At 44.5% G+C, this 24,112-nt stretch overlaps 1 protein-coding gene across 4 annotated transcripts in view; it reads left to right on the top strand.

Moving 5' to 3' along the window:
* Positions 1-537: 537 nt before the first annotated feature.
* The window catches only part of LOC147882286 (protein FIP1-like), a 200,961-nt gene continuing 177,386 nt past the window's right edge, over positions 538-24,112 (top strand). For all 4 annotated transcript variants that reach the window (XM_087400863.1, XM_087400864.1, XM_087400861.1 and 1 more), the window contains exons 1-3: positions 538-856; positions 1,446-1,533; positions 1,667-1,775. In XM_087400863.1, coding sequence (XP_087256989.1) covers positions 771-856; positions 1,446-1,533; positions 1,667-1,775 — 283 coding nt within the window. In that variant the 5' untranslated portion in view covers positions 538-770. The remainder of the gene's footprint in view (positions 857-1,445; positions 1,534-1,666; positions 1,776-24,112) is intronic.

Below are 24,112 nucleotides of genomic sequence, written 5' to 3'. Positions count from 1 at the left end.
AAAGGATGAGAATACTTTCAAGGCCCAAGTTCACTTTGGAGGAACGTGGAGAAAGGACTCCCTTATTTTGCATGTCCCATCATTTTTGCCATTTTTGGCCACCACTTACTCCCACCTTCAGCAGTCCTTTTTTTTTTTTGTGTTCTTCTTCTCACCCTCACTCTCCTTCCTCACTCCCTCCTTCCACCTTCGTTGCCGTTGGAGTTCGGGGGGTGGGGAGGGCTCCATTGCCATCTATATTACCTGTTTATAGATGGCTTATGACTTCCAACTTTCTTGGTTGGAATCTTCACCCTAGCACCAACTAAAGTGACTTTTTTTGGCCTAGCCTATGGGTAGGCTATAGTAACATTTCGTAGGAATTATTTTATTTTCATTTGAATTTTTATGATTGGGCTAAGTTGCACTTGCTATTTCTATCCCCTTGAAATCCTTACCTTTTTATTAGTATCCCTTGAAATCTTCTATCTTTGTCTCTCCTCTCTCTCTCTCTCTCTCTCTCTGTGTCTCTCTCCCCCCCCCCCCCTTTCAATTCACTCCGTCTTCCCCTCACCCTGTTCCTCTTTCAAATCTAGTGCAAGCCACACGAATGAAATTCATCTTGTTTTTACATTTTTGGTTTTTCCTCACCATCACTCTAACCTCAATTTAGCGAGTTGCTTTTAAGTGCTTGCTTTGATGGAAACCTCTCCTAAATGATGTCATGCAACCCAAAAGTATAAAAGCCTCGAGGAGCTCTGACGATTGAGGGTCCAACTTCCAAGTCTCCGATGTCGATGACCAGGTGGTTATCAGGCCCGGAGAGCCTTCAAGATCCTCGGCGTGCATCCGACGATACTTCCGTCAATAATGACCAGTAAGAAAATTCCCTCGTAATTGCTGCCGCTTGCAATGTAGTTTGAATCCATGCTCCAACTTTTGATGTGAATTGCTTGCCCCGCTCACTACACGAGATATTGCGATTGCAATGGTTGCCTAGCGTCCGCGTTTTAACCACATTTTCTTCAAGCAAAACAAATTGGACGAGAACTAGGAATGGTCTTGTCCATCTCTATTACATAGTTGTAAGATAAGCGGAAGCTCCAGAGCTCTTAGTGCCCGAACGAATGAGCTGAAACGAGGTTGGTATGAGTGATGCCAACCAAGTGGTTGCTCGATGTTGGATATTTTTGTTCCCTCAGTTGTTTTTAAACCCGTATTTTCATTGAAGCATTCTTCACGCTAAACACAATCCATCTAGCCACTTTCTTTAGAAATAAAGGTACTCTATCGTAAATGTTTCATTGCTGCGGGGGTCGCAGCCTTAAGTTTCGAGATGCCATTCTTATAGGTAGCATGCTCTTAATGTCTACTGCCTTTCACGTAGGGGAAATCGTTCTGGAAAGTGGGCTGCATGTAGTGCGGTATACACCAAGTTAATGTGGGTTTTTGATCAACGATTGCAGGTTCACTGATAGAACTTTGGAACTCCCATTGTTAGGGCGAAGACAAAAAGCAACTTCCATTGTGGCAGTTTTATACGTTGTTCTACTGGTAAGCTTTGCTAGGGCAAAAGGGTATGTATGAAGAGGCCTTCATTTAACTCATCATATATTCCTATGATTTGTGGAAAGTTTTACTCACTTCGTATTCCTTACAAAGGTAGGTTGAAATAATGTGACTGCAGGTAGTCTACGCTGCTGTTGTGTTGGTAGCCCCCTGGCTGTTCTTACCGATTGCTCAACACTATCCTGCAATTTTGTGTAGCTGCAATGTACTACTGCTTGTGTTAACAGGTCTGCATACTTGGAACGAATGTTGGGGAAGGATGCCATCCTGCCATGTTTGATGTTTCATGAATTTTGAGGATTCTACAGTTTTTTAATATTGCACTGCTTAGACAAATTAGTTGCTGAATCTTCAAGATGCAGATTTAGCACCTAGTAACTAGGATTAATCTGAAGTGCAAAGTTAAAACTCAGCAGTTAAAATGCCCTCTTTTCTTTCTGTATTTACAATGTGGCGACACACCGCAATCAGATTTGAGATCCGCAAACTGAAGAGCATGAGCTTACATCTGGCAGACACATGCTTTTAGAATTGTTCACAATACAAGTAAATAGTGACATTTGGTCTCTACGGCCCTAATCTCACTCCCAATTGAGCAGGACAAGTTAAGTCTGTTAATGGAATTGGCATTGCTGAATTGTGGGTTCCCATTGGGACTGCAGGGGTTTAGCTATATTAATGTCTCGAAGAATGCTTTGTGAATAGACCTGTACTTTTAAGGACTTTTATAAAGGAGATCAAAATATGGAAAATAGATGCATAAGTTATGGTGTACAGGGAGGCTGCTCCCTTGGTTTGGGGGCCTCATTCAAGACTTCAAGCATGCTTTCTCCTGCTTTTTTCTCTGCTAAGCCTTTTTTTGGGGCTGCTGCTGCTTCACAGCTCCCCCCTTTTTTTCTCCTTTTCTGTTTGGGCTGCTCACAGCAGCTCCCCTGTTTCCCTTTTTTCCTTTTTCCACCCCTTTTCTCGCCTTTCCTCCCTCAGCTAGCAGGATCAGTTCTTGATTGGTTCCTTGGGAGTTGCATGCCAAGTGGTGACCTCTCTTTGGTCTGTCTGGCTAGAGGGGCTATCACGGCAGCTCCCTTGACTCGCACAGCTGTTCGGGTTCTTCTTTCCCTAGAAGACAAACAGCAAGTGAAGACAGCAGTTCAATCCCTCCAAGATAGAACACTAATAGGCTGTATCATTGTCCTCATGCCCACGAGGAGCCAGGTTCACTATTGGATCCACAACTTGGAGTTGGAGGGTGACCACATTCAAGATGTCAACATCTGCGGGAGGGGTGTCTTTCTTCTTTAGCTGTGTTCCCCCAACACAGCCTAGCTTCGGTGGAGTAGAGTCCCATCTTCCTCGCCTCACACCTAGTTTTCTTCATTCCTTGGTACCATGGGTTCACAATTGATGGCATGGACACAACACTTTATGTGCCGTGTGTCACGGGTACTTGAATTTCTAAGCTGTAGGAATTTACGGTGACTGCCCTAGCCTCCAACTGATTGAAATAGCTCAAAGGACACTTCAGTGCAATTAATTCCATGGGCCAAGGCAAGGGATTGAAGGTTAGGGAGGGGTAAAAAATTAAAATCCCTTTAGCTAAAAATAGATCTAGGAGCCACGTTTGGCAAGCTGGCTTGTGGGACAAGGCAAAAAATCGAAATTGGCTCTGAGGCTTGTTTCTCCACAGAAGTATAGGGAGAGGCAAGCCACAGGCTAGGAAAGTGCTCCAGGGCTATCGAATCGCCTAGCTGATTTTTGACTACCAGGGCAGTCTGTGGGCTGTTGGTGGGCTGCTAGAAGCTCAAAAGTGAATTATTTTATGTTCCAGGCGCCTCTAGAGCAGTTCGTTTTTGATGCATGCCTGCTGTTCATGCCTTTCCAGAGCTCCAAATCTGATTCATACTTCTTCCAAGAGGCTTCTAGGCCGAGCGCCTATCAAAATCGCATTTTTCCAGGCAGTTTGGAGCTTCTAGGCAACTCGATTTGCTTCCAAGTGAGAGGATTTACTAATTTCAAATGGCTGAAAATTAAGTATTTGCTGGTTATTATTTGTTCACTGCCCTTTGGAGTTTCCAAAGGCCAGTTTTAGTGGTTCCGTTGCCGGGACGTGACCAGATTTCTCAAGGGGGTGAGACTTGTGATGGTTGTGGATGATGCTGGGATCATGGATATCATCTTCTCCCTCAAAAGGTGAGGCTTGTGGTTGCTAAGAGAATTCAGCCAAGATGTTGTGTAGTGAAAGCACAGGATGTGCCATTGGATTAGTATACTAGTCACTGTAACTTTCTGTCACACACACACACACTTTTTTTTTTTGGTAAAATCCAGTGCATTGTATTTATATTGTCATAACTTTACAAAATGGGAAGTCTCCAAAATGGAGAGTATCCCAAAGATCAGAAGCATAAAAAGAAAAGCTCTATGCAAGAAGCATGTACATCACCCTCATGGCAGGCATCATATAAAGATTGCCGCAATGAGGCTTTGAAAGATTCATATGACTTGTGAATCTGGCGGCCCAAGTATGCCAAATTATGCTCATCCCAGATTGTCCAAAGAGCCCAATATCTCACCCATGAGAGAAATAGTGAGTATTGAGATAAAGTCCTCCTAAATCTGCCAAATAACCAAAAAAGTTTCCCAAATCTGTGACTCAGAAAACGGAGGCGAAGATGATCTGAAATTTTCCCAAGGAGGTTCCGAGAAGACGGGCAGTACCAAAGCAAATGAGGGACAGTCTCTGATGGAGCCTGACACCGTAAGCATGTGGATGATGCAATGTGACGTTTGGCAAGTGTGATTCCCACTGACAATGTGCCGGTCATGCATCTCCAAAGAAAAAGTCTTTGTTTTAAAGGCATTTTACACCTCCATAATATTCGGAGATTCTTCCGCCACCATGAAAGGGGCTGCCTGATATGCCACAGAGTATTAGCATATTGATGAATCCATGGGGCAGGCTGAAGAAGCTTGTAGGCTTTAATGGAGGTCAAAACAGGCAGAGGAATAGGATGAGAGCATGTGGCAGAGGGGTGCAGTTGCCAATCCATAAGCCTGTCTGTGTCAGCCACAGGAGGAATAGGTAGAAAAGGATGCAAGAGATCAGCAATTTTCTTCCATATCAACCTATGATGCATTCCCAATGCATAAGAGGCAGTGGCCTGAGGAAAAGATAAGACATAGCCTTGATCATCTACCACATCATTGATGTATCTAATGCCCAATTTCATGAGATTATATGCCCGAACAGGTTCCTGTAAAGCAAGTGGAATGTCAAAGATGGCACTCCAATGTATACTTTCTTTCCTCATTGAGTTTGTCCCCGAGCAATTATCAGGAGCCCATTTGACCTTAGAAAGTACTTGTTTCCAGTTCAGTATCAGAGCAGTGTCCTGTGTTTGTAAGATGATCAAGATACATCAAAAGGGGATGGGTCGCAATAGCATAGAAGAGAGCACTAAGGGGGCAGCCCTGCCTGACTGATCTACCCAATGTCCATGACCGAGATAGATGACTCCCAAGAATGCACTGAGAGGTAGAGCCAGAATAAAGCCAATAAATTGCATTTGCTATCTTAGGACCAAAGCCCAACTTTGTCATGGTTTGAGAGATAAAATCCCATTGAACAGTGTCAAATGCCTTAGTGATATCTACCTGCAATATGAGCACATCTTGATTCGAGTACTTAGCATATTCAATTGCAGTCAATGCATTGGAGATATTGTCATGGATTTGTCTTCGCGGCACAAACCCATACTGATGAGGATGAAGGCCCGCATTCAGTATCCCATGAAGCCTATACACAATCATTTTGGCAATGAGTTTGTATACTACAGGCATCAAAGTAATAGGCCTCCAATCTGACATATGATCACACAGATTTTTTAAGGCACAAGTTTGATAAAATTCCACACACACACACACACACATATATATGTGCAATATGGCTGGTTAGCTCGAGCTCATATATTTGCAGATTTTTCTGTTTCAAAGGACATATCTGAATAGGTACTTGTAATCGGCAGAGTTTGCCACTCAATATTTTGATTTTTCTTATTTTTGTACTTGCTTTGTTGAACGAGCAAATGAGGACTTTTGCTGTGTTTCAAGAGGGGGACGTGAATTTCTAAGTTAAGGAATTTACGGTGACTACCCTAGCCTCCAACTTATTAAAACAGTTCAAAGGACACCTCAGTGAAATTAATTCCATGAGCCAAGGCAAGGGACTGAAGGTTAGAGAAGGGTAAAAATCCCTTAAGCTAAAAAATAGCTCCAGGAGCCACGTTTGGCAAGCTGGCTTGTGGGACTAGGCAAAAGGTCGAAATTGGCTTTGAGGCTTGGTTCTGGACCACAGAAGAATAGGGAGAGGCAAGCCACAGGCTGGGAAAGTGCTCTAGGGCTATTATATCATATCGCCTTGCGGATTATCGACTACTAGGGTAGTCTGTGGGCTGTTGCTGGGCTGCTAGAGCTGCGAAAAGCTCAGAAACGAATTCGTTTTCATGCCAGGAGCCTTTCAGAGCAGTTCATTTTTGATGCATGCTTGCTGTTCATGCCTTTCCAGAGCCCCAAATCTGATTTGTTCAGGAGCCTTCTAGGTCAGGCGCCTATCAAAATTGCACTCGATTTGCTTCCAGGCAGGAGGATTTTCTGAGTCGCATCTGCTAGAGGCTTTCTAGGGCTGCTAGACCTGATTTCGCTGTTCCAGATCCACTCCAAGGTCACCAGACAGGTCATTTTCAGAAATTCGCACCTGCTTGAGCTGTTTTGGGCCTCCACAACTGGACGAAATCTTTGTTGCAGGATTCCGAGGTGCCGGATTGGTACCAGATCCATTTTGCCTTATAGGATTGGACTGCCAGGGGCCAGAAGGGTGCCAGAAGGAAATCGGTGTTGCTGTCTTTCATGGGCTGTTGCTGCTGATTTCGACTGCTAGACTGCTTGGGAATTGCTCCAGATCAAATTCGCCTACTTGCTTGCTGCTGCTCCAGGGTTCCTAGAGCCCTCTGATCAGTTAGACATCGCAGATATTACCCCCTCGCCATGAAGATGACAGTCTTGATCCTTCAGCCTGGAAAAGGGTGTTCCATTGGAACAGTTGGTTCCCTTTTTGGGGGTTTCAACTTCACTTCCACGGGAGAGGAGAAGTGGACCCCTATGCTCTTTGATCTAATGATGAGGGATGATATGTTTCGCATGGTGGAGGAGTGGCTAGGACTCCAGGGGAGGGAGTTGTGGATCTGTTGAAATCTAATGCAATCTCCTTCTTACCATCTGTATTTACTGTTAAGAACAACTCTTTGTCTCTCTCCTCTCTCTCTCTCTCTCTCTCACACACACACACATTGCACTAGGGCTCAGGATAATTTGTCGGGCTGGACCCCCCCGAAGGTTTTTTATTCGTGATAGATAATTTGAGTACAAAGTTCAGCGTGGAGCTGAGTTCCAAGAAATCAAAACGTGAATCAAATTACAAGAGCTCTGAGGCTCATTCTTTTGGCAATAACCACTTGTCACTAGCTTTTGGATGTTTACAAGGAAGCTTTTCAGTTGAGATCAACTGAATAGAAGCCGAGGGGATGTCACCAGGCTGTAAATATTGATCATAATTAATGAGTTCTTTTATATATACCTTTGTAAGACTAGAATAAGTCCAATCATACAAATTTAGGTTTTTTGTTGTTCTAATGAGTTATTTATTTATTTTATTATGTTCAAAGAGTTACTTTCGTTTGGTCAAAGTCTTGACTCCGGTCAAAGATACTTAACCTCGGTTAAGTAATCCTAACCTCGGTTAGGAAGATCTGGCTTCGGCCAAGATGGTTAACCACTGTTAACCAAGCAACTAAAGTACTGACCTCGGTCAGAGAGTGTTGACTTCGGTCAATGAGATTGGGCTTATGCTAGAGATGTGCCAACTTCGGTTGGAGAGATCTGTTTATAATCAAGGCGCCTTGACCATTGGTCAAAGCCCTTAATTATGAACAAGAGGGTTGACTTTGGTCAACCAGATGATTAAAAGTATATGAGCACATGTGTTTTGTTCAGTGGGGACGCCCACAAGTGACTAGGACTAGTCTATAGTTTATTTGCATGCAAAAGCGCTAACGATTGATGGGTGCCATGGCGATGTGCGCTTAAATTAATGGATGCATGTACTAAGAGGGGTCAAATGCCCAAGCGACACAAGCTTAGCAAGAAACCAAGAGATCACCCACGTGACCAAGCGCTTGAGACAATGATGCAGGCACAGGGGGGGTTGGTTGCTCTCTCGCTGGCACGTTGATCCGGATATTGCTTTATGCAGACGATGTGGCTCTTTTGTCTTCCTCTGCAGAGGGACTTTAGAGACACCTTGATGCACTTGATTATTTTTGTGACTCCCATGATTTGAAGGTCAACCGGGGTAAAACCAAGGTTATGATCTTCAATACATCTCAGCCGTCATGCGCCAAGAGTAGTTCACATTTGATGGGTCACCTGTTGAGATAGTTTTATCATATACATATCTGGGGGTTGTCTTCTTCGGGCCCATCTTCACTATGAGACCCGCGATGCAAGCATGCTTGGGTTAGGATACACATCATTGGCCAAACTAGAGAGGCAGTGCTTCCGCTCACACTTCCAGGATCCACGGACCAAGGGGCTGCTGTTTGACTCCTTGGTCCGCCAAGCGGGCATGTATGGCAGCCCTTGTTGGGGGCCAGATCTATCCGATACAGAGTGGGCATGGGTGGAGCGACTACAGGTGCTCATGCTATCACGGATGTTTGCAGCAAGCCATCAGCTCCTCACCAGATCATATAGGCTGAGTTTGGGTCATCTCCACTATAGCTAGATGCTGCATTTCAGGTTATCACATATGTGTACCGAGTGAGAGTATGGGGATTACCCTTTCGGATGCAGGAGGCTGCCATGGTTGGCATCGTCTTCCTTTATGACACTCTCAGCATGAGTTGACCGGAGATGCGGGTATGCACGCACAGAGAAAGAAAGAAATTTTATTAGTCTTCGGAAGACCGATAGGTCTATGAGACTGAAAGAAAACCTGATACAAATCACAGTAAGGGTGGAGCGACTGAAACGAGCATCATCACCCGTGCTGAACCCTAAGTCTGATCATACATAATCAAATACATCTGGATGTAACAATGAAAAGAAAAGAAAAGGACTGGAGCGGAGCGGAATCCTCCGTATGTCATGTCGCCCTGGCTGGTGCATAGCCGATGATGGGACGCTGGCACCCGTCAAGGTGTGCCGTGCGTCTCAGTCTCCTAGACGAGGCTCGACACAAGACCAGAGCCACCGTGACTCCCATGGGACGTATCCCGGGTCTAAACCCCAGAGTGATCTGTGTCCCCCCTCGATGTCTTGTGTGTCGTGTTGCGATCGTCGGGTTGGGGTCTCTGTCACGTTTGTGGCTAGAGACTGTGGACGATCAATGTCACTCGATGTGAAGAACTCTGTGATCCTGCTCTGAGAGGTGTCTGATGATGTGGCAAGTCTCGTCGTCTGAGTAAGTACTCTCTGTGTCGGACCCCCCCGTGAATGAAGGCCACGGGGCATCTCTGATCTGGGTAGGTGAGGAATCTGGAAAGGAGCCCGGAGCCATCTCTAAAGAGGCAGTGGTAGCGACCTCGGATCTCGTAGTACACTAGGCACCTGAAAATAAAATGCTCCTCCGACTTAACCTCCTGACAGTCGCACAATATGCATAAGCGATGCTTCCTAGGAATCCCCTCTGCTCTGCCGCTCTCTATGCGGAGGCGGTGTGATGATACCCGAAACTGTCCGATGGAGATCCGCAGTGAGTGAGGCATATGAAGCTCAGTGTACCTCGGTGGTGTGATGAATCCCTCCTCCGAAATACGAAGACAGTAATCTCTATACAAACTCAGCTTCACTGGGAGCTGTTAGAAATGACCCAACAGAGGGTACGCACAGCGGAAGACTTATAATAATGCCCAGGAGCTCACACAGTGTGGTGTGGGTGTGGAATCACAAACTTCTTGTGAGAATCGGAGAGAGAGAGCAAATGAGAGAACGAGGGCGGGAGAGTAAGAGCTGAAAGCTTAGTTGCAAAATAGATGAGTGTAAGAGAGATACAACTGAAGGAGTGAGATAAGGTTTTGTCCTGGTGACAAAACCTTAGTAGTCACAAACCATAGTTAGTGGACTAACTGCGGTTAGGGGGAAAAACCTCTTAAAGAGGGAAAAGTGCCCCTAACTAGCTTATTAAATTACATTGGTCACTGCTGAATTATATCTATAACTCTAACACCCCCCTGCAGTGCCAATGTCATGTACAAGGATGATTAATCACCAAACGGATATAAGTTCAGGGCACTATGAAATGCCTCAAACTTTTCACGTGGAAGTGCTTTGGTGAAAATATCTGCAACATTGTCATGTGTGGACACAAAGATCATACTGATCTCTCCTTCATGCAACTTTTCTCTGACGTAGTGATAGTGAACCTCAATGTGCTTCGTGCGAGCATGAAACACTGGATTCTTTGCCACTGCAATGGCACTCTGACTATCAGTGAGAATTGGAGAAGGACCCTCCACTGCAATGGCACTCTGACTATCAGTGAGAATTGGAGAAGGACCCTCCAATGACAGATGAAGATCAGCAAATAGACGACGCAGCCAGACACATTCAACTGTTGCTGTGAAAGCTGCCCTGTACTCAGGTTCACATGATGAGGTAGCCACTGTAGATTGTTTCTTGCTCAGCCAGGAAATGCAAGCTTTACCCAAAAAGAAACAATTGCCACTAGTGGACTGCCTAGTGTCATAATCACCAGCCCAATCTGAATCACTGTAGGCATGCATCTGCAAGTCACCCCCCCTGGGAAATAACAAGCCAAAGGACTTCGTGCCCTGCAAATAACGGAAGATGCGCTTAACTGCCTGCCAATGCATAGTTTTTGGGCTGTGCATATACCTGCTCACCTGAGATACTGCAAACTGAATATCAGGTCTAGTGTTTCAGAGATAAATGAGGCATCCAACAGCCTGACTGTAAAATGTGGCATCAACTGATTCTCTTGCATCATGGATTGTGAGTTTCAGCCCCGGCTCCATGGGAGTGGCTATGGGCTTACAATCATGCATGTTAAATCTGTCCAAGAGTTTATGCACATACTTGGACTGAGACATAACAGTGCCACAAATCATACGGGTACGGACGGGAGCGAGAGTAGGAGCAGGTACGGATGGGAGCGGGTACGGATGGGAGCGGGACGGGAGCAGGTACGTGTAAGATTTGGGGAGAGAGCAAGAGAGTGAGCTGAGAGCTGAAAGCTTGAGAGCTTAGTTGCAATAGAAGAGTGTGTGTGTGATACAACTGAAAGAGTGAGATAAGGTTTTGTCCTAGTGACAAAACCTTAGTAGTCACTAACCATAGTTAGTGGACTAACGGCAGTTAGGGGGAAAAACCTCTTAAAGAGGGAAAAGTGCCCCTAACTAGCTTATTAAATTACATTGGTCACTGCTGAATTATATCTATAATTCTAACACCCCCCTGCAGTGCCAATGTCATGTACAAGGATGATTAATCACCAAACGGATATAAGTTCAGGGCACTGCGAAATGCCTTAAACTTTTCACGTGGAAGTGCTTTGGTGAAAATATCTGCAACATTGTCATGTGTGGTCACAAAGATCATACTGATCTCTCCTGCATGTAACTTCTCTCTGACGTAGTGATAGTGAACCTCAATGTGTTTCGTGCGAGCATGAAACACTAGATTCTTTGCCACTGCAATGGCACTCTGACTATCAGTGAGAATTGGAGAAGGACCCTCCAATGACAGATGAAGATCAGCAAATAGACGACGCAGCCAGACACATTCAACTGTTGCTGTGAAAGCTGCCCTGTACTCAGCTTCACATGATGAGGTAGCCACTGTAGATTGGTTCTTGCTCAGCCAGGAAATGCAAGCTTTACCCAATTGCCACTAGTGGACTGCCTAGTGTCATAATCACCAGCCCAATCTGAATCACTGTATGCATGCATCTGCAAGTCACCCCCCCGGGAAATAACAAGCCAAAAGACTTCGTGCCCTGCAAATAACGGAAGATGTGCTTAACTGCCTGCCAATGCATAGTTTTTGGGCTGTGCATATACCTGCTCACCTGAGATACTGCAAACTGAATATGAGGTCTAGTGTTGCAGAGATAAATGAGGCATCCAACAGCCTGACTGTAAAATGTGGCATCAACTGATTCTCCTACATCATGCATTATGAGTTTCAGCCCCGGCTCCATGGGAGTGGCTATGGGTTTACAATCATGCATGTTAAATCTGTCCAAGAGTTTATGCACATACCTGGACTGAGACATAACAATGCCACGTCTCTCTTGAGAGAATTGGATCCCCAAATAAAAGTGAAGCAGCCCCAAATCTGACATGTCAAAGTTGGTCTGCAAATCAGCTTTGAAATCTGCAATATTATCTTCATTGGACCTTGTGAGCAGTAAGTCATCGACATAAAGAATGATGACTAAAATTTCCCCCCCATCCTTCTTGATGTAGAGGGTGCTCTCAGTAGGACTATTGTGCAGCCCCTTGCTGGTCAAAAAGGCATGAATCTTGGCATACCATGCACGAGGGGCCTGTTTCAGCCCATACAAAGCTTTTTATTCAGCTTGCATACCTGTAGTGCATTTCCTGAAATTTCAAAGCCTGGAGGTTGTTTGACATAAACCTCTTCCAACAAGTCTCCATTTAGGAAGGCTGTTCTAATGTCCAACTGATGAACATTCCACTCAAAAAGTGCAGCCATTGCAATGACAGATCGGATGGTGGTCATCTGGGACGTAGGAGCAAAAGTCTCCTCATAATCTATGCCCTTTTTCTGAGCATAGCCTTTGGCAACCAGCCTTGCCTTGTATCTGTCAATGGAGCCATCTGGCTTCCGTTTCACCTTGAAAACCCATCGTGTACCAATGGCATGTTTACCTGGTGGCAAGTCTACGACATCCCAAGTGTGATTGTTCTGAATGGACTGCAATTCATCGTGTATGGCATTCATCCAATGCACATTGTCCTTTGCTTCTTCGAATGTTGCAGGCTTCTCCTCATCGAGAAGAGTACCTGCATATGCTGATTCCATTGAATTAGCACCTTCCATGTGCCTTACTGCACTGCGAGTCCTGCCAGGTAATGGAGCATCAATCTTACTCTCCCTGAGAGTCTGTAACAGCCAGTTTGGACTGTTTTTGCTGCATGTATGTCTGCAATTTCTTGCTGAACAGCCTGTTCCACTGCCTGTGGAGGTGGCAAGACATCCTGTGGCTGAACTGGAGCATCGGGAGGTGGCTGTAAATTCTGATTTGCATCAGAAATATCAGCGGGGGAACCCAAGGCAATGGGTAGTAACCCCTCAAAAACATCCTTTGAAGAAGAAGGCATATGAAATTCAGCCTGAGTGTGCGCTGAATTTTATGCAAATATCACATCTCTATTGACAATGATCTTGCGTGTAGCAAGATTGTAGAGACGGTACCCCTTGCTTTCTGCACTGTACCCAACAAATATGCACTTAATTGCCTTATCTGACAACATATGCCGAAATTCAACTGGCACATGAGCATGCAAGGCATCCAAAGACACGGAAATCATCCACTGAAGGCTTTCTCCCATTCCAGACTTCATAGGGAGTTTTTGTTTTCAAAGCCTTAGTTGGAGCCCGATTTAAGATGTAGTTGGCACACATTAGACCTTCAAGCCAGAATTTGTGAGGCATGTGTTTGCTTTTCTATTTTTCCTCTCAGCTTTGCCATTTTGCTGAGGGGTCAGCCTCACTGTGAGCTAATGCACAATACCCTTGCCTTTCTTAAAAGCATCAAAATCTGCAGACAAGTATTCCCCACCTCTATCTGTGCGCAATGTTTGTATCTTGAGTCCAGTTTCATTTTCAACCATGGCTGAAAAGTGTTTAAACACCATGAACACTTCTGATTTGCGCTTCAGCCCAAAGACCCAAGTGAAATTGGAGTAATCATTAATAAAAGTAACAAAGTAGAGATGACCACCCAATGATGGAGTCCTCATGGGACCATAGACATCACTGTGTATAAGCTGTAATTTTCGGACAGCATTAACTGAACCATCCTTTTTGAAGGGGAATCTGTGCATCTTGCCTAAAATGCACCCTTCACAGGCATGTGGAGGAGGTATCTCAAGACGTGGCAATGCATCAACCATAGAGTGCTTCTGAAGTGTCATCAAGCTGTTGTAATGCATGTGGCCATATCTGGCATGCCATAACTCTGCATTCTGCATGGCAGCAGTAGGAGTAGAAATTGCAAGAGCATGGGCTGCTCTTTTCTCAAAAAGATCAAGCTGAAAAAGCCCCACGCAGCAGAGTACCAGATAATCTCAAGGCATAATTATTTTCCCCGTCTCGGACAGCACATTTGTCATCCTCAAAGATGACCTGAAATCCAACCCTGTTAAGAGTGGACACTGAAAGGAGATTCTTGGTGATACTAGGCACATACAAGACATTTGAAAGTTTGAAAACTGAGCCATCAATGGCGGTAAGCTCAACTTCTCCTGTACCACGTACTGAATATGACGAGTTGTTGGCACAAGTGACTTTCTTACCAATGGGAGGTGGATGCAAGGAAGTAAAGAGACACTTCTTAGAAGTGATATGCTTGGAGGCACCGCTGTCAAAATACCAAGTATTCAGTGTTTCATTGACACTGAAAGCTGATGCATCCGTGGAAGGATCATAACTGCAAGTCAAAAAGGAATATGTATCATCATTACAAGTGGCTGTACTATCCCGAGCATTTGGAGCAGCCAGCCTAGAATCTGAAATGCAAGATAAAAAGGCATAATCTTGTCCAACAAAGTTGGCTGCAGCATCCCCACTGTCAGATGCATGAGGAGCTGAATCTGAAACAGCCATACCGGAGCTGTTTTTCTTCTCTTTTGCAAGCCTTTTCCTGCATTCTGCAATGTGATGACTTGGCTTTTTGCAGTAATGACAAAAACCCTTTTTCTTGGGCTTACTTGCATCATTCTTAGCCTTTTGTGAAGGCTGTCCTGACCCACTGGAAGGCTGATTTACTGATGTCTTTGCTTGTCCCTTTGTTTTTGACTTGAACTTTGAGAGCATAGCTTGTTCACCTGCACGTGAAGCCAAGTTTTTCCTGGTCTGCTCTTCCTGAAGCAGAAGTCCTATCAATTCATGAAGAGTGAGAGGATTTGCACCCCCCCTCAATGATAAGTTCAGCGAGGTATGAAAGCTGAGATAAGACTCAGGAAGAGAATTTAGAGTGGTGGTGTATCATCTCTGAATCAGGAATAATCTCATCAATGTTCAATAATTGCTCTCTGAGATCCTGTAGCTTTGTGAGGTGGACTGACATGGAGTCACCCTCTTCCATATGTGTATTACTTAACTCTCTTTTCAAGAAAGATACCCTTGCATCATTCCGGGCTGCATACATGCTTTCTAAGATATCCCACGCTGCCTTCGAGGTCTTACACGACCGGATATGCGGAATGATAAATCTTTTCATTGAAAGAGAGATGCATGACAAAGCTAAGGCATCCTGTGAATCCCATCTGTTCTGCTCTGGAGTAGTGGCTATAGGTGCACCAACAACTTGTCCTGCAGCTGCACCTGCAGCTGCACCCTGTGCATGACCTCTTCCACCTCCTTGCTGGGGAGGGGTATTAGGTGCTATACCTGCTGGTCGGATCTCACCCCCATTCACATAATCCCATAAATTGCGAGAAATCAGAATATTGCGTACCATAAAACTCCAGAGGGAGTAGTTGGTACCATCCAACTTGTCTTCCTGTGAAAGACCACCGAACTGGAAATCATTCTGATTTTGCTGGGCCATATCTGAGAAAGAGATTTTAGCAGATACAAAACTGAATTCCCTTACTGGGAATGAAATGCACAACTCCCAAAAAACACAGCCAAGCACTGGCTGTAAATGCAACTCAGATTTCTGCACTTGCAGTGTCAGAAATCTGTCCAAGCATAAAAAACTCTCCAGAATCTGCCAAAAGTGCTGCAAAACACTTCAAGAAAGGCAATATGAACTGAAATCTCCAAAATTGCTCTCCCAACACAAAAGCCCCAAAATAGGCCTGAAATTGCAACCAGAAAGGGGCAAATTGATCAAAAGCCCCAAATGTTGCAAGAATTGCGCTCTGTCTGCAAAAGCCCCAAATTTCACTGCGAAATTGTAGTGTAATCACAAAATCCCGAAATTTCTGCAAGAAATTGTACTGCAAAACTGAAAGCCCCAAATTTCGAGCTTGAAATTGCAACCGGAAAGGAGCAAAAGCACAGAAAACCCCAAATTTTGCAATTTCAGCAGAAAGCCCCAAATTTTTGGGCTAAACCTCTGAATCTGCCTGCAATTGTGTGCTTCACAAGCAACTACGAACCCGAAAATACCCAAATGACTGCAAAAGACTGCAAATGTCTGCACAAATACCACTAGGTCTGCAAATGTTGCAGAAGAACTGCAAGAATGCCTACCAAGGATCACCGGTAGATGAAGGAAACCCTGTACGGAACTGCAGGTACAGTTTTGCAGGTACGGTTTCTGTGACTGGACTGTACGGTCGTACGGAGACACACGTGCGGATGAGCAGGTACGGATGTACGGACAAGCAGATAAGGACGTCGAACTGTACGGAAGCAGGTACAGACGGTGAACTATAGGGAAGCAGGTATGGAAGGTACATCAGGTACAACAAGTACGGAAGCAGCAGGTCTGGTACGGCAAAGGTACGTACGGAGCGCCACACGTGCAGTACGGTCGACGATCTGTACGATGACGAATAGCGAATAGCAGGGCGTCGCAGGTACAGTACGGACAAGATGCAGTGCAAGTACAGTGCGGGACTATACGGAATCAGTTCGTACAGATTGTACGGACAATCTGTACGGACGACGATGGCGATGGAGCAGGAGCTTGCGGGCGCTCAGCGAGGCTGAGAGCAGAGCTGAAGAGAGTAGGGAGCACGGAGCTTTTGAACCTGCTCTGATGCTAAATGTAAGATTTGGGGAGAGAGAGAGCAAGAGAGTGAGCTGAGAGCTGAAAGCTTGAGAGCTTAGTTGCAATAGAAGAGTGTGTGTGTGATACAACTGAAAGAGTGAGATAAGGTTTTGTCCTAGTGACAAAACCTTAGTAGTCACTAACCATAGTTAGTGGACTAACTGCAGTTAGGGGGAAAAACCTCTTAAAGAGGGAAAAGTGCCCCTAACTAGCTTATTAAATTACATTGGTCACTGCTGAATTATATCTATAATTCTAACAGTACGGACAGGAGCGGGAGCAAGAGCAGGTACGGACGAGAGTAGGACGGGAGAGGGAGAAGGTACGGACGGGAGAGGGAGAGGGAGAGAGAGAGGATTCAGCTTAGCTAGTGGTGATAGAGGAACTTTTCTTGGTAGTAACTCCGATTGCTGCTGAGATTAGGTATATGGACCCTGGTGTTATTGTCAAGATGTCAGACATTGAGAATTAGTCAGAAGAGGAGTCAAGATCCTTTGTGAAGGTGATGGACATAGAATCACAATTGGAGCTTCATAGTCTAGGTAATCTGGATTTATGCATGGGATATGATGTCTTGGATATGTTACTTGGTTGTAGACCTAGCTAGACAGAGGATGGGTGATCTATGAGAAAATGCAAGAGAGCAAGAGTGAACAAGATGGAGAGTGAGGTAAACGTAGTTCACTCCCAAAGTGTACTGAACTGAAGTGTCTGAAGTGAAGTACAAAGAAAGAGATAAGGGTTTTGTCTAAGTGACAAAACCCTATCTAATCACTAACCGTAGTTAGAGATTAGACTGTGATTCCTTAAGATCTAACTGTCTCCTATGCTTATTTGCAGCTCTTTTTTGCTTCTCTTGAGACCTTTCAATTGCTGTCCGGACTTGGCTATAAGCTGTCTGGAGGTCTCTCACAAACTGATCAGCTGCAAATATTTCATCCTTGGTCCTCAGGATAGGTGGTAGAATCATCTTCCCATAAATGATTTCAAAGGGGGCTTTCCCTGTAGAGCTGTGTACTGTATTATTGTAAGCAAACTCTACCAATGGTAGGTGCTTTTCCCAGTCTGAACCTTGGTCACCCACGTAGCATTTCAGCATATCCAATGCTGTAGAATTTGCTACTTCACTTTGACCATCTGTTTGGGGATGGAAAGAAGAAGAAAAATTCAGATTCGTCCCCATGTTATCAAATAAAGCTCTCCAGAATAGACTGGTCATTCTGGGATCTCGATCACTGACAATGGACTTAGGCATACCATGGTGCTTAAAGATTTGTGCCATGAAAAGTTTAGCCATATGATCTGCCTTTATGGTTTTGCGAACCGGAATGAAATGAGCTTGATTGCTGAATCTATCAATGATAGTCCAAATCCCATCATTCCTTGACTTTGATCTTGGTAAATAAAAAATGAAGTCCATTGTAATACTTTCCCACGGTCCCTGAGGCACGGGAAGAGGCATAAGTAGGCCAGTTGCCTTCCGTCTATCATACTTCACTTTTTGACACGTAAGGCATTCAGTAACAAACTGATGTATATCTTTCCGCATCCTTAGCCAAAAGAAATACATCTCTAGTGCTAGAGTTGTTGCTGTAATTCCTCTATGTCCAGCATAGGGAGGTGCATGGCATTCCTCCAAAATCTTTTTCCTCATCTCCTGGGTGATGCATAGGCAATCGTCTTTCATTAGATACCCATCTTTCAGGGAATAGTGACTGGTGGATTGCCCCTCTTGCATTTGCTGTAAAATGTCACCAAAATCTGCATCATTAGCATAGTGCTCCCTCATGCCTTCCAAGTCCTGATGATAAGCAATAGTCACATTATTGACCTGGGGTCTTAAGGACAAGGCATCTGCCACTCTGTTATGAATTCCTGGGGTATGGACAATCTGAAAATGATACATTGACAGCATATTTGCCCATTTCATATGCTTCTCGGAAAGTTTTTTCTGAGTTAGAAAGTATCTCATACTTTGGTGATCTGTTTTAACAGTAAAATCTGCACCCAAAAGATAATGCTTCCATGTATGGATGGCATGGATTACAGCCAATAACTCTTTCTCATAGATTCCCAGATATCTCTCTGCATCCCGGAGTCTCCTGCTCTCATAAACCTCTACATGACCATTCTGATGCAATGCAGCCCCAACACATTCCCCACAAGCATCACAATCCACATCAAATGGTTGATACAAATCTGGAAGGATTAAGATTGGCTTTGTAGTCAGCCTCTCCTTGAGTGTGGTGAAAGCTGTCTTTTGAGGAATTCGCCATCTAAAAGCTGCATTTTTCTTAGTAAGATCGTGGAGTGGAGTGGAGCGGCTATATCCGCAAAATGCCTGATAAACCTTGTGTAGTAAGAACACAGGCCCAGGAAACTTCGAACTTCATGCACAGTTTTCAGCTCTGGCCATTCCTAAATGGCATGGATCTTTGCTGGATCCATCTGTATCCCATTCTTGGATATTATATGCCCCAGATAATGGATTTCTTCTAGGAAGAATTCACTTTTCTTGCTGTTTGCATAGAGCTGATGATTTCTCAGCTCTTGAAACACTATAGCAAGATGTTCCTTGTGCTCTTCTTCGGACTTAGAAAAGACAATTATGTCATTGAAGAAGATACCAGTGAACCGTCTGTAGGGTCAGAAGATACGATCCATCATCTATTGAAGGTAGCTGGGGCATTTGTTAATCCAAAAGGCATCACCAGATATTCATACAACCCAAAAGTAGTGCGGAACGCTGTCTTGTGCACATCCTGAGGCTGTATCCTCACTTGGTGATAGCCACTCTTTAAGTCTATCCTGTTGAAAACTGAAGCTCCATTTAACTGATCCAGCACATCATCAATGCGCGGAATAGGGAATCTGTTCTTGATGGTCATTTTGTTCAGTGCGCGGTAATCAACACACATACGGAATGAACCATCTTTCTTCTGTACTAGCAGTACAAGGGAACAAAAAGGAGAAGAACTGGGCTGAATCAATCCCTTGGACAACAAGTCCTGCACTTGAGTCATAATCTCCTCGCTGAGTTGCACTAACTCTGTATGGGGGCCTATTGGGTGGCTCGCTTCCAGGAATGAGTTCTATGCCATGATCCTCAGGTCTTTCAGGGGGTAGCTCCCTTGGCAAAGCGAGAGAAAAGAAATCTTTAAAATTTTCAATAAACTGAAATTTATTCTGATCTGCCTCACTTGTTTCAGCATGCATTTCCACATCTCTCTCTTTTACAAAAATCATGTAAGCTGAAACTGCAGACTTTATTTCTTTTCCAACAGAACTATTTGATACAATGGGAATAGTTTCCCCTCTATTCCTAGCAACCACACGATATACTTTGCCCCTATGTACAAACTCCAGCACTCTTTCAGGAAGAGTCAACTTCACTGCCTTGCGATGAAACCAAGGCATACTCAAGACTACATCATGATGTTTCAGTGGAGAAATGAAGAAGTCTTCCTGATCCACATAACTTTGTACATGAAGACGAAGCTTCCCTATCAAGGGAGTGACTGGCACAGGGTTTCCATAGAACATCTGATCAGCATCCAAAGCCCTGTCCAACTCCTCCGTCTTTATTCCCAGCCTCAGGGCTAGGTCCTCTGATATGAAATTATCAGTAGCCCCTGGATCAAATAAAATTAGCGCTTGCTGGTCTCTGACTTTGCCCCATGATAGCAGCAATTCTCGTTCTTCTGGGTTTGAAACATGACCCAGTATGTCAGGAATTCCTCCTGCCATTGGCTTTTGCGGTCCCCGTGGCTTCTCTGCCTCTTTTCCCTTCGAAGTTGAAGGCTTTTTTGGGCACTGGGCAGCCACATGCCCCTCTTTTCCACACTTAAAGCATTTCCCATCTCTGCGGAACTCAGCTATCTGTTCAGGAGTGAATGGGGATTTGCCTTTACAAGTCTTTGAAAACTGAGTACCCCTCGGCTTTTGAGGCTGAAACCCTTTCTTTTCAACCTTGGGGTACTCTTTCTTTTCTAATTTTGAAAAATCAGTTTTCTTTCTTTCAGCACGTCCTGCATGCAAGGATAGTACTGTAGATGGATCTTGTAACGGCACAAGATTAGCTACTGAAGCTGAATGCATAAGATCTTGAATGTTCTTTGTAGTAGCGTTTGAGAGAGAGAGAGAGAGAGAGAGAGAGTGTATGCAGTACAGGAGGACGAGTCGAAGATGATAGTCACGTAAACTTAGATAGATGGATAAGGTTACTAAACACAAGTACAAAGTACTTGTATCTAGGCCTAGGACTAAGTGTCCTAGGTGTCACATAGGACTAAGTGTCCTATGTGGCATAGAAGGCATTAACACAATAAGTGCCTACACTTTTGCCTACAAGGCACATACCATGGCCTATAGGGCATCACTAGAACCACCAAAGGATGGCCTACAAACCCCCCTCCATGGAATGGGCTGAAGTATTCTGGAAACGTCTCAGAATACCTGGTAGTTTCTGGTCACGGTGGCACATGTTCATCCAAAAGGATATAGCCACCTATGAATGTACAAGGAATGTCAGATCATGTAACAAAGGGAACCAAGTGTAAAGCCTGTCGGAAGACTTCGAACTTGGGACGAGGAAGTGCCTTTGTAAACATATCTGCGATGTTGTCCTCTGTGGGAAGATAGGACAACTCTATGTCGCCTGCTGACAACCGCTCCCGAACATAATGATAGTGAACTTCAATATGCTTGGTACGCGCATGAAACACTGGGTTACGTGCAATGGCCAAAGCACTCTGGCTGTCAGTGTAGACAATAGTGGAGGATGTCTGGCAAATACCAAGATCTGTAAGTAACTGTCGAAGCCAAACACACTCTACTGTAGCGGTGAAGGCTGCCCTGTACTCAGCCTCACAACTAGACGTGGCAACTGTCGGTTGCTTCTTGCTGAGCCAAGAAATACATGAATTGCCAAGCAAAAAACAATTGCCAGTATGTGACACTCTGGTGTCGGAACATCCTGCCCAGTCACTATCCGTGTAAGCATGCATGGTAAGTGAACCCTGATCACCATAGAAGAGGGCTAAATCCTGAGTGCCTCTGAGATATCTGAAGACTCTCTTCACTGCCTGCCAATGCTGTGAACTGGGCATGTGCATGAATCTGCTGAGCTGAGATACTGCATACTGCAAGTCAGGTCTGGTGTGACATAAATAAATAAGGCAGCCAACAGCCTGCTGATAAAGAGTGATATCACATGGTGGGCTCCCATCATGAGCTGAGAATTTGAAGCCAGGGTCCACTGGAGTAGAGATGGGCTTGCAATCCTCAAACTGAAAACGATCAAGGAGCTGTCCAATATACTTGGACTGAGACATCATGATACCCCCCTCAACATGAGCAAACTGAATGCCCAAATAATAATGGAGCTGTCCCATGTCTGACATGTCAAAAATCTGCTGCAAATCAGCCTTGAAAGCTGCAATTTGCTGAGTATCTGGGCCCGTGATAAGCATATCATCCACATATAAAATCAGCACTAAAAAATCAGATCCACTCCCACGGAAATAAAGAGTGGGTTCTGTGGGACTATTCTGAAAACTAAGGGATAGTAAGTGTGCATGAATTTTGGCATACCATGCCCTGGGTGCCTGCTTCAAACCATAAAGGGCTTTTCTAAGCCGGCATACCTTATTTTCAGAATTAACAACCTCAAAACCAGGAGGTTGAGTGACATAGACTTCTTCCTGCAGATCCCCATGAAGAAAGGCAGTCTTGATGTCAAGTTGGTGCACTTGCCAATGATGATGGGCTGCAATGGCAATGACACATCGAATGGTAGTAATCCTGGATGTGGGAGCAAATGTCTCCTCAAAGTCAATGCCTTGTTGTTGGGCATACCCTTTTGCAACAAGACGGGCTTTGTATCGATCTATGCTGCCATCAGATTTTCTTTTTAATTTGTAGACCCAACGCGTTCCAATGGCATGCTTGCCAGGTGGAAGATCTACTAATTCCCAAGTGTCATTTTTGGCAATAGATTGTAACTCAGCTTTCATTGCATCCATCCACTCTTTGCTGTCAAAAGCATCTTTATGGCACAAAGGCTCTTCATTGCAAGCTGTAGCAAGGAGTGCAAACTCAAGAAAGTGACCATGCTGTCTATTCCCTGATCTTGTCCGGGCAGCAAAAGGCTGATCTTGTTTGCTGTCCCTCAATGTATCAAGAAGCCATCTGGGAACTTGCCTTTGCTGTCTATTAACAGCTCTTTCTTCAATGACTGCATCATGAGTAATGGGATCATTTTGTGCCGGAAGAGAAGCCTGCAAATCAGCATGAGGTTGAGGCTGATTATTGCTTTGTGGAGGGCTTGCAGGAGGCGCATGTTGCTGCTCAAAATCCTCTTCTGATGATGGTAGAGGTAACCAAGACTCAAAGGCATCAAACATGTCAATATCTGGCTTTGCTTTGCAGTCCACAAGAGAAGGTGAATGTTCAGCAAAGATCACATCTCTACTGACAATAATCTTCCCAGTATTTGGTTGATATAACCGATACCCTCTGCTCTCCTGGCTGTAACCAATGAATATGCATTTGATTGCCTTGTCATCAAGCTTATGTCTCAGCTGAGATGGTACATGAACATACGCAAGAGACCCAAAAACTTTCATGTGTGAAAGTGAAGGCTTCCTGCCTTTCCATGCTTCATAAGGTGTCATAGTCTGTAATGCCCGTGTAGGTGATCTATTCAGCACATAGTTGGCACACATTACTGCATCAAGCCAAAATTTATTGGGCAAAGACTTGGCCTTGAGCATGCATCTGGCCATCTCCATTGTGGACCTATTTTTCCTTTCAGAAACAGGATTCTGCTGAGGAGTGTAAGGAGTAGTGCATGAGTGAATAATGCCCCGTGAGGAAAGAAATGCATCAAACTCCTTTGACATATACTCACCCCCCCTATCTGTGTTGAGGGTGACAAGCTTGCAGCCTGATTCATTCTCAACCATATTCAGCCATCTCTGAAAGCATAAGAAAACTTCAGATTCGGCCTTTAAAGGATATACCCAGCAATACCTTGTGAAATCATCAATGAGAGTCATGAAATACTTGTATCCTCCAATGGCATTTGTCCTCATTGGGCCACAGACATCACTGTGTACTAGCTGCAATTTCCTTTGTGAGAGTTTTGGACAATTCTTTTGAAAAGGAAATCGATGCATCTTACCCAAAAGACAACCCTCACACACATGTTTAGAAACTGTGTGAGTCTGAGGTACATCATTAGCCATCTGGTGTGAATGCAGCTTTGCAAGAGCTCTATAATTGAGATGGCCCATTCTCTCATGCCACAGATGAGTTTCAGCAAGCTGTGAATCTGAAATAGCCAATGCTTCAGTATAAAGTGCAGCTGCATGATGATCAAGGTGATAAAGTCCTTTTCGCAAAGTGCCAGTGAGAACTATGGCATTGTCATTACGAAGATCATATACTAGGCATCTGTAGCCATCAAAAATTACTCTGAAACCTGAAGTAGCAATTGCTGAAATTGAAATCAAGTTGACT

This window comes from Dipteris shenzhenensis, chromosome 29 (assembly GCF_047967505.1).
Source record: "Dipteris shenzhenensis isolate YYH24624 ecotype China chromosome 29, Dip_SZ_1.0, whole genome shotgun sequence".
Classification (NCBI taxonomy): Eukaryota; Viridiplantae; Streptophyta; class Polypodiopsida; order Gleicheniales; family Dipteridaceae; genus Dipteris; species Dipteris shenzhenensis.
This window is presented reverse-complemented; position numbering and strand designations above follow the sequence as displayed.